This window comes from Anastrepha ludens, chromosome 6 (assembly GCF_028408465.1).
Source record: "Anastrepha ludens isolate Willacy chromosome 6, idAnaLude1.1, whole genome shotgun sequence".
Classification (NCBI taxonomy): domain Eukaryota; kingdom Metazoa; phylum Arthropoda; class Insecta; order Diptera; family Tephritidae; genus Anastrepha; species Anastrepha ludens.
The window spans coordinates 83,553,376-83,569,723 of record NC_071502.1 but is presented as its reverse complement, the minus strand read 5'-3'; the positions used below and the strand labels follow the sequence as shown (position 1 = coordinate 83,569,723).

Below are 16,348 nucleotides of genomic sequence, written 5' to 3'. Positions count from 1 at the left end.
AAGGCTCTATAACATTTTCAATGTGTAACGGTTATGTTGGTAAGGCATCTCACTCTTCTTCTTGATTGACAGCAGTCGTGTCGATTGGTAGTTACAAAGAAAGTGAAGTTTTATCGGGGATCTGATGACAAGGCACTCTAGAGAAGTCTGTTTGGCGATGAGAGGGGATGCCTTTTCTGCAAAGCACCAAAATAACGGCGATCATTCAACTGATATTTTATCGCTTCCAACTATTCGAACTCCGCAGTCGCGTGAGTTTGTGCGTAGCTACCACTCGACAGATCCCGGTTGTTTTTGTTGTTGTTGTAGCAGCATATACATATACCAGGAATGCTGCTGAAGTGACAGTGCTTGGCCGGATATAAATCCAGATCGTTCCGGTTACGTGGAACCGACCAAATTCCGGTCTTGATGGCCCTTGTAGAGATGAAAAAGCAAATGATAATTTTTTTTAAATTGGTTGCCTGTTGATACGCAATAGCAGACCTACGAGAGTATTTTCCTATGAAAGACCTTCGCATAGAAATCTTTGCTATTTGAGTCGCAACGTTTCGTAGCACACACTAAAGCCACATGAGCGATGCCTTGTGAAGTAATCCAAGTATTTCCGCCATTGTCAATTCTTTTGAAAATTCGCTTATTTATAGGTGCGAGTATAATAATACATCCAAAAAGGGTGTACGCGCCAATCCCCTCGGCACGCAATGGCAAACCTCCGAGTGTACTTTTGCCATGAAAAAAATCCTCATAAAAATATCTGCCGTTCGAAGTCGGCTTAAAAACTGTAGGTCCCTCCATTTGAGGAACAACATCAAGACGCACACCACAAATAAGAGGAGGAGCTCGGCCAAACACCCAAAAAGGGTGTACGCGCCAATTATATATATATAAATAATAAGAAGTAAACTGAAAAAAATTAAGTTAATTTGAGATTTATTCGATGTTGTTTATTTCAGTGTTTTCGGGTGTTTCTAATATTTTTACAATTTTTACTAAAATACTTAAATTTGAGGAGGAAGTTGGGCTCAGAGAAATACTCTGAATTTGCTATCGAGATCACTTTATAATAGTAATAATAATAATAATAATCATAATATCAGTTGAAACTTTAAGGTTCTTTAAAAAAATTAAAAATTATTGATGAAAAAATTGAAAACTAATTATTCAAAATCTATAGTTTTACGCCTATATGAAATTTTGTATGACTCACTGTGTATTCCTTTGAGAGCTAGTTGGTTAGTTGATTAAAGTGCTGATTCATCCAGAATCCAACTAGCGCTTTCGCACCATTTTATTGCCACATCCTCGCTGCGATTAGTTGCTTGCATCATAACTATATCCAGACTGTGCGCTAAAAGAAAAACTGTTATTGTTAGAAGGAATAACAATAGAAATAAATATAAAAAAATTGTATACATTGTCTATTAGAACTTAAACTCTATAAAAATATGATTTCAATTTTTCTTAGCAAAAATTAGTATATAAAAATCACGTGACCTAAAGTACAACGAAAAGTTGCTCCACGGTCTGCATCATTTCTCCTTGAAATGTTAATGGATCTGTAAAAAGTGAAAAAATTCTTGTAAAATAAAGTTGTAGTTATAGTCTGTCCAGCCGGATTTTTGAATTTCAAAAATTTATCAATTTAAGGCATTTAAGAAGAAGTATGCGTTTTACGTCATAAATGTCATTCTTTAATTATGTTTATAAAATTAAAAAAATATATCAAAAATCCGGCTTGACAGACTATGGAGAAAACACTTCCGAATATTAAAGAACAACCGCATCAAAAAAAATTAAAAACTGTATGAGTTATCATGCAGACCATGCCGGAAAAAGAAGTTTCGAAAAAAACGAGTTTAAACTTTTAAGTACATTTCGCTCGAGGTCGGGCGCACTTAAAGAAAGATCTTAAAATAAATTTTTTTATTTATTTTTTTAACTTACGTCTATTCTCCCATTCCAGCTTCATATTGTATGATATGTCTTCCTGATCAGTAAGCAATTGTTGTTGTTTATTTTTTCCAGGCTCCGAAAGTAACGGCCAGCTGCCTCTAACGAAGGACAGGTACCTATCATAAATTTGTATCTATGAGGAATTTTTAAAATCGATTTCCACAGAAATACGCCTTTTTAAAAATTCTGGACGTATGTAACCCCTTAATAGGTTGTTGTCGTCTAACTCTGACACTTTTTTGAGACTCTCGAACAGTGGTTTACCAAGGGTTGACATTTTCTTCTTCCATAAGGCAGGGCGTTCGCAGAAGAAATGATAAATCGTTTGCCCATTTTGGCTGCTTCTTCCCCGATAGATCAGAAGCCAGTTATCACCGTTGTGAGTCTGCAGGCATCCCTCCGCTTCATATTTGTCAGTATTAGCATTTTCTTGTGGTTGTAGGTGGGTCATAACGTTCTGCTAACTGTTTGCATGTTGTCTGGCCCTTCCATCTGCATTTCGCTATTTGTACATATTGTTGATCAGGAGGTACAGCGTCCGCCTTGGGAAAAGTTGCAAGCTGTATGAAATTTGTTCATATGAATAACCAAAGAAATGGATTATGTACTTGACATGGGACTTGCCACTTAATAACCACTACCAATCAATAGTCCGAAAAAGCTACGACTTTCTCCAACTTACAAACCTCTTTGTTCGCTTTGATTACCCATTGTAGCCTAACTGGTAGTGACCCAATTTTCAAGAATTGAAAAAAAGACGTTACCGGTGATTTTATTTTAAATTAGTTGGTTGAAAAGTAGTGCTCTATCAGACATACATTTATAGTTCCTAGGATAGGTCGCGAATAAGTTAAGTCAAGAATTCACTAGAAGGTTACTAGCTCGGCGCCAGTATCTCTCTCTAAAATACATACATACATATATGTATATTTATAAACAACCTTACGCATGTGTGGGTTTTACTACCGAGAGCTGCGAGTGTGTAGTTGTGTAAAATAGTAAATTTGCATTGGTTAATGTAATGCCTGGTGCCATTGCTTCCATTGCTTGATGGCATTTTTTTTACTTACCCACAGCAGGTGGATAAGCTGTTGGTGTTGCTCACTTTCAGCTCTTCTATATTTTACACACCGGCGCATATATTTTTTATTTTCTTATCTGCTTTGCTTTTATTTATTTATTTTTTCAGAAAGATGTTAATTTGTTTGCAAGACACGCATGGCATACACATTCCGTTGCTTGAATATGGATGCATGTGCAGACTTAAGTTTGCATGATTACTTGTTCATGCTTTTCCTTCGCCTATGTAGCTGAATTTTAGTTGAGGGACGTTGAGGAACAGGCCGTGAGTGCAAGCCTTCTACTTTAGATGCTCTCTGTTATAATTTAAACTTATTATTCGGATTTAGTTAGACTTGGCAAGTAAGGCGATACTTAAACCTATTAAATGTGTGATAAGTAAAACTCATCCCGTGAGCTTCATTTTGCGAAAGTTAAACAAAATTCGCCGCGTAAACCGTATTTATTGAAAGAACTACTTAAATATCAGCTCGTATCTGTTTTTTTTGTCGGAACAGCTCGCAAGTACAGCACTCAGACAACATTAAGTCGATTGTACTGCTCTCGGATTCCCTTTTTAATTTTATTTAAATCTACTCGGCCTCCGAAGAAATCTAAGTAGATCTTGTGGTGTCAAGGAGCAGAGGTGGTCACTTCTTGACACATCAGGGTCAAAGACCTCAAGCTTGATTCGAGGGAACGCAAATCAGACGCACAGAAAGTGGTCTCATCCTCCTCTCCACATGCTGGGCAGAGTGCACTGCACCTTTTCCATGTGCTTCGCCTATAGAACTGCCTACAGTTCGGCTTGCTTAACGACAGGAGGATCTGCGGCAGTCGGTTGGATATGACAGGTAACATCAGGACTAAAGAAGCTGACCTCAGAGCACATCCTCGCTAAAGAGTCAGACGTCTGGTTAACCGCGATACCCACATGTCTCGGGACCTATGTATGTTAGCATCGGACTATTATGTCTACCAACATAGTTCAGCCTGGATTCACAGGACCCAACTAACCTTGAAATGGTTGAAGGGCTGTATATGGCCATGAGCGCAGCTTTGCTGTCGATTTGTCTCTCCACCTGTTTTCCACAACAAAGTTAATTGCTTCTTAAATAGCATATACCTCCGCTGGAAACACAGAAGCGTACATTCAAAGACCAAGGTGTAGGTTTGTCCGCTGGACTCCACGTAGACACCAGAGCCGGAACCGTGCTCGGTCCTGAAGCCAGCCGCGAAAATGCGATAATACAGTTTGATCACAATGGAACCTCTGGCAGCCCCACACTGTATCTCTGTTCAAGTACTCTTGATGACGTGGAGTCAAGGGGCATGGAGAGAATAGTTGGACCGAAGTCAATGCCTTCTCTGTTGTCCAATGCCGGACAGGGGCCGTACCAATTGTGTTTCAGCCTGCCTGATGGCCTTCAGGCCTCTCCTGATATAAGGCCTCTCGTAATATACTTAACTATCATGTCTTGAAAAATAATAAAACTTGCAATTACGTGCATACACATTTTTTTTTTGGTAGCTAATCGAGCTCCTCCTGCTTTTTGTAGTTTGGGTGCATCACAAAAAAGATGCCATTTTCCACAAAAGTAGAGATCATAGATTCACGGATGATATCGCGGTGGTAATAGTGGCAAAACAAGTCAAAGAAATTGAGAGGATCGCCAGCTAGTCAGTGAGTAGGATCAAGGATTGGTTGACGTCCATGAACGTGGAAGTAGCTGAGAACAAAACTGATGTGGCTGTAATAAGCAGCAGAATGGCAGCTGAATTCATGAAGGTAAAAGTTGGGCCTGCAACTATCAATTCAAAACCCGCTATTAAATACCAAGGGGTAATAACTGAAGGCCGTATTAACTTTAAAACGCACCTAGAATACGCTGTGAAGAAGGCATCGAGTTCAGTCCTGACTGGCGGCTCCAGTCATAGCAAAAGAATACTATATAGTAGAGTTGTCAGCTCGGTCCTTTTGTACGCGCCACTGACTTGGGCTGATGCAATGAACATAAACAGCTATGCAAAAAAACTAATAGCGGTATATGGGCTAATGGAACAGCTCACCCAAGGGTAGATGGACGCATGAGCTAATACCCCTCTTTACAACGTGATTAGAAAGAAACCACGGGGACCAAACTACCACTTAACACAATTCCTTTCAGGGCACTGGGTATTTAGTAAATATCTCCATAGATTTGGCCACGACAGTTCGCCAAACTGCTCAATCTGAACGGAGAGGGAATAACATGTGGAACACGACTTGTTTCAATGCGCACGTTATGCTCGCGAAACCTCTAAAATTTTAAGCGGAGAAAATTTTATGGATTTTATACTGAAATCAGCTTATAACTTGAAAAGAATCTGCGCATGTAACGCAGATTCATAACGACCTAAGACCGTCAGAACTTCGCAAGCGTTAACAATAATTAGGAGCCTTTGAGCTAACCAGCTCCGTAAGGTAATACCTTTTTGGCAGTTACCCTCGGAGAGTGGCAAATATGTAGTTTAAAGGTGTTTAGTACAAGTTGTGCATACTGCTTTGCCGGTATAGCAGTGCTCATGAGAGTTTCCTCTTCACGGGCCTCATCCCAGTTTTATATCGCCCCCAAAGAGCACGACAGATGGTTATTTATGAGTAGTTTTGCAATTGCCTGTCGAGAGACGAGCACTTAAAAAAACTTTTTTTGTCATTTGGTGTTTAATGCAAGAGGTTTCGAATCCGCGCACTACCGAATGGTGGTCACGCTTAATATAAAAAAATACATCTCAAATAAAAAAATATTCCAACTCCCATACCTCTTATTGTAAATATCTTACAGCGCACCATAAACATTCACCATAAAATAGTGGCACTTGCTGCAGTTTTCAGCTGTACGAGTATATGAGAATTGCAATGAATGCACTGGCAAGTTTCAGGCGTACTTTTTCACACACTAAGAATGTCTTTGTACTCTTGTGTGTTGGTACTTACAATTATTTATTTGCAGATAATCGAAGATTTAGTGCAGGCAATGTAATTTGCCATCGATGGGCGGCACGTTCGACATCTCCATCCTGGCTTGAAAGGCATAAACTAAATTCTAAAAGCAGCTGAAATGTGGAAAATTGCTTTTTGAAGTTTATGGTCATGCTGGCTGAGTGTACTAATAAACATAAATAGTCAGACATAAATAACAAAAAATTGTATAAATAAGGCAAAAGAGAAATGTGAAAGAATGCTCGCCTTAAAGGCAATAAATTCAGCGAACCAATCTATGGCCGATATAAAAAAGAATGTATTATTTGTCTCATTGATAGCACTACATACACATTAAGTAAGTTCAATGTGAAGTAATGGCTGGTGAGAGTGCGTGTACCGGTACATATACTGTGGGCAAAAAGTAAGGGGAATTTGGTTGTAAAATGAAAAATCTTTATTTATTCTTGTAAATCAATTTCATCTCATTCAAAATAATCCCCTCTCGATGAAATATACTTATGCCAACGATTTTTCCAATCCCCGAAACATGCCAAATAGTCCATTTCCGGTATAGCCATCAGCACCTTCTTCGATTCAGCTTTTATCTCCTCAATCGACTCGAAACGCGTTCCCCGGAGTGGTCTCTTGAGCTTTGGGAATAGGCAGAAGTTACACGGATCCAAATCAGGCGAATACGGTGGTTGCGGAACGATATGCGTGGAATTTTTGGCGAAATGGTCACGAAGAACGAGTGCAGTGTGAGACGGTGCATTATCGTGATGCAAAAACCAAGAGTTGTTGGCCCATAATTCTGGTCTTTTTAGACGAATTGCTTCACGTAAACGAAGCATAACGCTCAAATAATATTCCTTATTAACAGTTTGGCCAGGTGGAAGGAATTCATAGTGCACCACACCACGAAAATCGAAAAAAACTGTCATCATGACCTTTATTTTTGAACGACTTTGACGTGCTCTTTTCGGTTTAGCCTCGCCTTTAGCACGGTATTCGCTTGATTGGTCGGTTGTTTCAGGGTCGAAAGCATAAATCCAAGTCTCATCTCCCGTAATGATGCATTTGAGCTTGTCCTGATAGTCTGAAAGCATTGTTTCACACACATCAACGCGACGACTTTTTTCTAAGAAATTGAGAGTTTTCGGTACCAAACGAGATTTGACTTTTCGTAGGCCCAAAAAATGGTTTTGACAAATCCTTTTGATATTCCGATCATATCAGTAAGGTCTTTAACAATCAACCGACGATTTTTGAGCACTAACTCCTTCACTTTATTGACGTGTTGGTCATCTGTTGACGTCGATGGTCGTCCGGAGCGCTCCAAGTCATCAACACGTTCTCGACCCTCTTTGAAGTCTTTGTACCACTTATAAACATTTTTCTGCGACATGGTCGAATCACCAAATGCCGTTGCGTTTCGGCAGCCGAAATTTCATTCCGCAAACAAAATTTGATGGCACTTCTCTGCTCAATCAAATCAGACATTGTAAAAAGCGAAAAATGCACTCTTGGTCATTTGGTAAACACAAGCGGAAATATATTACTGATAATGACATTCACATGAAAGTTGGCCCAGATGTTATTAACAGTGCTGCCAACTCATGGAAAAAATAACTAAAGCGAAATTTTAATCCCGCGAAGTTTGACAAATAAATTCACCTTACTTTTTGCCCACAGTAGGTACGTGACATAATGGCAGGCTTAAGGTTCAGAATGCATGCGGAAACAGGTCTAAATTTTTAACAATTAATAGACCTGGAATTTGTCTCGAAAACCATTGGCTGATGTCGAAAACCATCACTGATGTTTTTGTCGATTTAAGATTTTAAAACAGTTTTATAAAGAAGAAGATTTAAGCTTTCGAAGCATGCATATATATTCATCTAATATAAAAAAGTTTGCCTTCTTCAAACTTAGAAGGCTTTTTATTTCTTTAAATATTACTGTAAAGGCAGAGTTTTCCTAATTTAAGCCCCAATCTAACTAAATAAACCCCTATTCCTAGGAATTCGCTACAAAAACTTAAGTCTACCCATTTATAAAACTGCCTCAATATCCGAAAAGAACGCAGCTATACATTTTTTAATGCAGCAAATAACGAAGGGCTGATTTTTTTAAGAGGCGACTAAAATCCAGCCTTCAGCCTGTTAGTTATGAGCATCAACTCAACGCTAACAGACTGAGCGAAATAGGTACAGAAACAGCTTGTCGAACACTTAAGAACACTGTCCCTATTCGAGTGTAAATTTATTGAAGAAGTTAGTTAGTTCTTATGTTCTTTATTTTCAATGTACGATAGATACTTATAACTAGTAGAACGTACGACTATAACGTTGATACGTAGCCCATCCGAATAGTTTAATGAATAAGTGTACGATGGCACATTTTTTTCCTTTTTTAATTCAAAGGATAAACAGTTTTATTTATTGCGTACGGGAATAATTTTCCGCCCTCGTAAAAGAGATGTCGCTACTGATACTATTTTTGTATTCACTCTAGTAATATACTGGTAGTTTGAAGGTGTATATGTGAGGTTTCGATCGCAGTAGTTGACATTCGTTTGAAGCGTAAAGATCCTTTTTTATCTGACGTCAAAAATGTCTATGTTCGTCGCGAAAAAACAGCATTTGAGGGAAGTCAAGCTTCATTACTACCTTTTAAAGAAAAGTGTTGCTGAAACGTGTTGTATATTTATTAATATTTACGGTAATCACGCTCCATCAAATACAACTTGTAAAGACTGGTTTCGACGCTTCCAAAGTGGCAATTTCGACGTGAGTGATAAACATCGCGAAGCGGCACCGAAAAAATTGGAAGATAGTCAACATGTCGAGCCCTTGATGGTATGTCTAAAGAGTTGGATGTTGACAGATCAACCGTCGGTAAACGTTTGCACGCGATGGGAATGGTCCAGAATGCAAGAACAGGATATCGGGAGACGTTTGGTGACGTCTGAGACGCTCCTTGAACGACAGAAAAGACAAAAATGTTCTGCATCACATCGTCATTGCCGATAAAAAGTGGATCAATTATGCTAACCCCAAACGTCGAAAATGTTCGAGCCTGCCAGTTAAATCAGGTCCATCGACAGCGAAAAAAAATATGCATGCTTCAAAGGTTGTGTTGTGCATCTGGTGGGATCAGAAGGGTGTCATCTATTATGAACTCTTTAAACCATCTGAAACTATGCGTTTCAATCGAGCTCCGAATTCTCAAAGAAAAGTGGCCGGAATGAGACGCTATGACAACGCCAGGCCTCACGTTGCTAAATCGGTCCAGAAATATTTAAAGGCACTGAATTGGGAAATCTTGCGGGACCCACCGCATTCCCCAGACATTGCACCTTCGGATTACCATCTGTTCAATCATCCGATCAATGTAGTCAGTCCTTATTGGAGAGCTGTTCACTTCTTACGAGAGCATCGCAAACTGGCTCAATGAATGGATCAAGTCAAAAGAACTCGAATATTTCGTCAGAGGCATCCGTATGCTTCCTGAAAGATGGAGTAAAGTTGTAGCTTCCAATGGCACATACTTCACATAATATCATGAATTATTTAATTGCTTAAATAGTTCGTAACTTTAGCTAAAAAAGGACGGAAACTTATATTACTTCAATACCAATAAAATTAAAAAATAGCTAAAACTTCAGTACGCAAAAAAGGACTTATGAAGATGCATTTGAAATCATTTCCCTTTACTTAAGACAGCAGACAGATATTTATACACAGCCATTTAAGATCTTTATAAAATTAGATATATCAAACGTCTTTTCACCAAAAGTTTTTAAACGAAAATTTTTATAAGTTGTGCAGATGCCTATGATGTGTTGAATGTTTTCGGGGACACCCAAGTTACAGCCAGGCAGTAGAAAGTACATTCTTAAAAGGTTAAGAGGACTTTCTCTTGCACGAAAGATGAAGATAACAGCATAGGTAGAAAAATCATCACTGAAATATTTAATATTTCTAACTGCTAATCGTGTGATTCTGATGTAACAGCAGAGACCAAAAAAGTCGGGAGCTTTTTATTCTTAAGATTGCCTAAAAACGAAGATATGAACGCAGACAAGAATTCGGTAATAAAAGCAGTAAGAGGCTTCATATTTAACATTAGCGAGATGTCCTTCCACTTTTTTAACCCACTGAGCGCCGAGGCGTACAGTCCCCTCAGCAAAGATGCGGGAAAGCCCGTGACTTGGAAAAATAAAACAGCGCAAGACAAAATGCATATGCGCTCGGAGTATATGTAGATATTGCGGAAGCAAATCACATTCGATGTGAATCATATAATTTGGTGTATTTGGCGGCAAAAAATAATAAAATTTGTAATGAAGAAATGTATCAGTCTCTCAACTGAATCGTATTCGTCGACACCCTAAGCTTGCGCCCCATAAAACATGATCGACCTTGAGCAGCATAGATTTTTAGTTTATTTGAAATGCAGATACGAGGAGTATTATTGTATTCAAGCCAAGTTGCATTGATAGCGGTTTTAGAATCAGCAAGCTTCAGATTTAAGGGTTTCGCATAAGAGGGTTTGTATGTAAGTAGCACGCCCAGATATTTGTAATCCATAACAATCTCGATACTCCCGTCGCCAAACTTCCAATTTTAAGAAGAAGGAAGAGTGTAGCAGACTCTCTAAACACCATGCACTTCGACTTGGTGAAATGTACTTTATATACATATATAATTGGCGCGTACACCCTTTTTGGGTGTTTGGCCGAGCTCCCCCTCCTATTTGTGGTGTGCGTCTTGATGTTGTTCCGCAAATGGAGGGACCTACAGTTTCAAGCCGACTCCGAACGGCAATATTTTTATGAGGAGCTTTTTCATGACAGAAATACACTCGGAGGTTTGCAATTACCTGCCGAGGGGCGACCGCTATTAGAAAAATGTTTTTCTTAATTTTGGTGTTTCACCGAGATTCGAACCAACGTTCTCTCTGTGAATTCCGAATGGTAATCACGCACCAACCCATTCGGCTACTGCGGCCGCCGTTTAACGCCGCCATTTAATGCCATAATCGCGAATTGCATCTATCAAATCCTGCAAAAAGCATTAAGTCATCGGCGTTCATTAACAGTTTGATACGAAGATTAGCCAATTTAACTTCGCCAGGTAGGAAATCGTTTAAATCATTTAAACACAGAAATAACAAAGTTGAGGTTAGCAGACAACCTTGTCTTACCCCTTGATTGGAGTGAAAAGGGGGAGAAAGTTCGTTATGGAGCCAAATATGATTTGAAGAAGTTGGGCCCAGCTGCTTGCAAAAACGGCTAAAAAAATATTTTTAAGATTTCAACCCAAAAAATTTGTTTATTGCCAGATTTGATCTCAGCGTGCTCGAATCTATGGGTGTACGTACGTATATAAAAGGGCATATCAGACTTAAACAACATCCAAAAAAGTTGGGGACTCGTAAGTTTAAACAATAGAAGAAAGTAGCTGGGTTTATTGAAGAAAATATGTTGTTATTTTTCACTCTTGTGTACATCCATCTATACGTATGTTTCCAGTTTTCTTTGCCAATGAGTAAATGCAAATTATATTTTTAAGTCCTCTTTCTTTCAGTGAAGTTTCTCCCGAAATCTACTGACTTAGAAAAAATTGTTGTAAATGTCACTAAACTCAATAAACTTAATCGCTTAGTCACCATTTATTATCATAGCATAAAATTTTTGACGCCTCAACATTCGCGCTGTTAATTTTGCCCATTTAACCTGTATGAAGAAGCAAAGCTAATGGGGTCTGATGGTGAATGAGGATAAGACGAAGTAGCTCCTGTTATCAAACCAACAGTTGGCGCAATCGCGTATCGGCACTCACGTCACTATTGGGAGTTATGATTGTGAAGTAGTAAAAGCCTTCGTTTAGTTAGCGTCCCTTTGAGAATTTGAGAGGCAAATTCTACGGAAGATTTGTGGACCTGTGTGCCGTGGTGACGGCGAGTATTGCAATAATAAGTTGTATGAGCTTTACGGCGACACAGAAACAGTGCAGCGAATAAAGATCCAGCGGCGTAGCTGACACATACAAACGGCTCCGGGTCTGAAAGTATTCGATGCGGAACCAGCCGGCATTAGCAGAAGAAGAGAAATGTCTCCTTTGCGTTCAAAAGATTAACGCGAGAGGTAAACGACTAGCGTGCTTTCTTAAACATGGCTAAAATAGCGTAAGCGGCTATCGCGTCAATCAAGAAGAAGAAGAAACAGATGACAGCTGGGGAAAAAGTGATGGGCTAAATATGGGCTGAATTCGCATAAATATATTAAATTCCGTTTGTTAAGTTATAAAATATTTTTTGAAATTTTAGATGGATCGCTGTGGCTCTGTATGAAGATCAGATGGCACGGGAATGATTTAAAGGAGATAGTAAACCAAAAGCAATTGAGGAAATAAAACTTAGAATATAAACCTCTTAGTGTATTTGAAACATTCCAGTTTTATTACCAGTAATTAAATTCGTTTATCTAAATCCCATACAATTTTGAAGGTAGCCATTTTGGTAAATCATCAATAGTTTTGTTGCCTTACAGCGCAATGTACGGATCACAAATGGAACTTTTTTGTTGCTTTGCATTTACAATTTCCATACAGCTCAAAATGCACCTGTATATTAAGTAAGTAAGTACATATATTAAGTCTATTCTGTGAACGATGATTCTCTATCTGCCGTTGTTTTTAAGAAACTCTCAAGTTCGACGGGTTTATTGTAGGCACGCGGCGCCTTATAGACCGCCCCTGCTGCTAAATGTGGTAACAAGTCTTTTTTCGTAACCAACAGCTTAGCAGCAGGCGGAGCTGCAAACTTAAAAGTTCTTTTGCGTAAGGTTGGCTCGTAAGTTGGTTTCAGACGTGCGGGTATTTCAAATAGGCGCGACTTAATTTCAGTTAAAGGTGTCCCAGTGATGGAGTGATCTCGAAACTGACGCTCGACGGGTAAAGTGTTTTTAAGTTGCTCTAATTGTTTTGTGGTCAATACTACCTGATGGCGTTCTTGATCTGAGAAGCGTGGTGCACTTCCTCCGAACAGTTTTTTTCTTTCATGTCTAAATTGCTTAGGCATTTTAACTTTAATGATGCAATTGAAACGTATTTTGGGTGCTGAACCGTCATCCACGATATTTCCGATGCCCTGTCTATGTGGAGCTACAATCATATTAATATATTTATGATCGTGAAATAATTGAAGTGGTTTCTCCAGCCTATTCATTTTTTTCGGCCTTTTAAGTGGTCTCGGCTTGCGCAGTTTTGATTTCGGGTAGCGAAAGACGTGCGCATGACCATGACCCGGTACGTGATGCCAATCGGGCTCACAGTGTAAATGTACTTTGATTTTCTTATATGGCAAATGGCGAGACTTTTTACGTTTCTCCCGATCAATAATTAAGCGAAGACCAGGTGTAAATATTTTTCTACGACAAGGGCAATGTTTCGGAAATCGAATCTCGTAACGTCCCACAGCTGGTAGAAAGCTCAAGTGGCGAGGTATTAAGCTTCTGTTTTGCTCCGGTACACAGGATTGGCGTAAAAATAAGTGTGGATTCTGCCTTTTCATGTACTCTTCTGGTGCCCTGCAATGTGGAGGAGCGTATATGTATATGTTACAGTATTTAACTACATATCCTATACAGGGTGGTCCATTAAGTGTTTTCTTATCATATGTTATTTTCACAGCGACAGCGCTTTCGTGCTGGAAATCGTTTCAGCAAGTTAATATCACATCTGATTAACGTCGGGAAATATTGCAAGGCTATTTCCAAAGTCAATATTGTGTAGCCTAAACAGTGCGTTTATTAGAAAGAAGTCTAAATGAGCCTTCCCTTAAAGCAGATTCTCATCTCAACGATTATGTTAACAATCCAAACACCGGACCTGGGGATCGGAAAACCTGCATTTGATTGTCGAGGAACAAATGGATCCTCAAAGAATAACTTTTTGGCGCAGATTTTGAAGGAATGGCTTCATTGGCCCATATTTCTTTGAAAAAATACTACTGGAAGTTCCATTTAGGCCTATGGTAAACTCTACAGAGCCATGATAAACAATTGTTTGTGACTGAAAATTGAAGACATGCACTTGGACGATCTTTGGTTTCAGCAGAATAGTGCGCTATGCACACGCACAGCCAATACTACAATCGATAGTTTACGTGCCAAGTTCGGTGCTTGGATAGCAAGACCGCTGGATTAATGAAACACGCGGCTTATAAAAGACGTCGCCACATGGAACAGCATGGACTTCTGCGAAGTTAATTTTTATGCAACCCAAATGCTTTCGGGGCACGGTCATTTCCAGAAATACTTCTTCAAAATAAGAAAATGCGAGCACCACAAAACCATGTACGGGGATGCCGCCGAAGATAACTCTGAACACACAATGCATTCGTTGAGAGCAAGAATATCGAACGCTGGAGAATGCAGTCGGTCATATAACCACTGAAAATGTAATCGACAAGATGCTAAGTAGCGAAGAAACGTGGGCGATCATCAGTGGTTTCGCGGAAAGAATTTTGGACGCAGGCACCTAGGCATAGACCTTTGGTGATGCATTAGAGCATCCGCAAAAAAACAAAAAAAAAAAAGATAGTGCGGTGATTGTATGAGATATAATATTAGGCGTCTTGGCGTTGTCAATTGGCCACTTTGGAGCTGCGGCGGTGTCAAACGCATAGACTTTCTCGTGGGCTGCCGTGAAGGATGTGAAAGGAAAGGACGTATATGGAAAGAGTCCCTGGTCTTTAAGGAGAATATCGAGCTAGCCATTCGTGGGATAGAGTCGGAATTCGTTGCTAAAATCTTGGAATACTGAGTTAGCAGGTTGCGCTACTGCGAAGCCAGCCGAGGCAGCCACATGAACGAGATCGTGTTCTTTAAATAATGGGAATGTTTGCTCTTATATATAAATATAATTATATAAACTGATAATATACCGAAAAACACTGATTTTTGAATTTTATAAAGAAACCCCTATGTGGACCGCCCTGTACACAAACCAATAATACAGACATATTGTAAGCGATCGTATGATAAACAACGTTATATTCTGCCGGTGATGGGTCTGAGGGTGAATGATACACCAGCTTCGGATCGGTGATCATAAAACGAGTTGAAGCAATGCGGCTGCGAGCATCTGTCGACAGAGTTAGTCAATTAATTGTTAAAAGCTTTTATCATTAGTTTAAGGAAGTTTAAGGACGCTCAGACTTACTGGTGAGGAAAACCCCCTTATGTTTGTTGTATGACATGTTCAAGCGTTCAACCATTTGTGGAAAGTTGTACAAAACCCATTTGCTCTTAGGCCTTTTCGGGGGACCGGAGACTAGCTGCACGAACGTACTTATCCGTTCTCCGGGCAGCTTATTCCAATAGGCGCCACCCAAGCCACGACGCCTGGCGTAAGGCTCATATGTGGTGTTATAAATATTTGGAGGCGGGTGATACGGTTTTGTTTTACTCATATGTTTGCTGATTTTCGACAACTGCCGGTTGAAGCATGGTTGACTCGGAGCGGGATATGCCCCGATCAGTTTTCTAGCGCGTTCCTGACTCTTAGTTTCTTTCTTATCTTCTGTGGCCAATCCAAGGAAAGCAAAAATATATTTAGTGATCATACTGACTGAGAAGAGATTTACCTAAGTTGCAATGCGTATGGTAAAGGTTGCGTTTTCTGCTAATATATTCGGATAGCGGGCGAAAATTGTCATTTTTCATGCGATTTCCTGCAAGGACATAATTTATTACTAATTCCATAGCATGGAAGCTTACGTGAATACTCACGTGTGAGAAGCAAAAGAGGAATGGCCAGACGTTCTGGGACAAAATTTACTTGACTGGGCTCGCATGCCGTGGCAACCATTTTTGTTCTTTATTGTGGTCAAATTGCCGAAACTATGTTTTATTTTTGCGATGGCGTGTTTGAAATCACGAATTCTGCTTTATTGCTTCACAATTTTAGTAAATTTAAAGTTTATATACACACAATAAATATATAAAAAGCTAAAAAAATAAAAAAATAAATGTAAAGGTTGAATTGTATTTCAAAAAACAGAAAAGTCATTCGAACAGACGATGTCATGATATGACGTGAGGCCAAGAGGAATTCCTTAAAGATGGTGGCACTAAATCAACAATGTTTTGTACGTTTGATTCAAGCCGAATCTATTAAATGTGGTGTTGGTAAATCAGCTGATTAGTTTTTTTTTCGCCGTGTCCATGTGGCTGTAGCACAGAATAAAACAAGGCGAATTAATTTTTTGTTATCGACTTTGCCAATACTTTGATGTGACAATGAAACGTACAAAACATTGTTGTTGGTCTCGTGCCATCACCTTTATTAAATGCGCCTT

The 16,348-nt window shown here is 39.3% G+C and overlaps 1 protein-coding gene across 1 annotated transcript; it reads right to left on the bottom strand.

Annotated features, from left to right (window-relative positions):
- Nucleotides 1-12,431: 12,431 nt before the first annotated feature.
- On the bottom strand, nt 12,432-16,013 carry LOC128866966 (uncharacterized). The gene is made up of 5 exons (XM_054108039.1): nt 15,780-16,013; nt 15,635-15,721; nt 15,211-15,570; nt 15,009-15,132; nt 12,432-13,574 (listed from the first exon to the last, which is right to left on the bottom strand). Exons 1-5 carry the CDS (start codon nt 15,856-15,858, stop codon nt 12,644-12,646), a joined length of 1,581 nt encoding a protein of 526 aa, XP_053964014.1. The 5' UTR covers nt 15,859-16,013; the 3' UTR covers nt 12,432-12,643.
- Nucleotides 16,014-16,348: the final 335 nt, after the last annotated feature.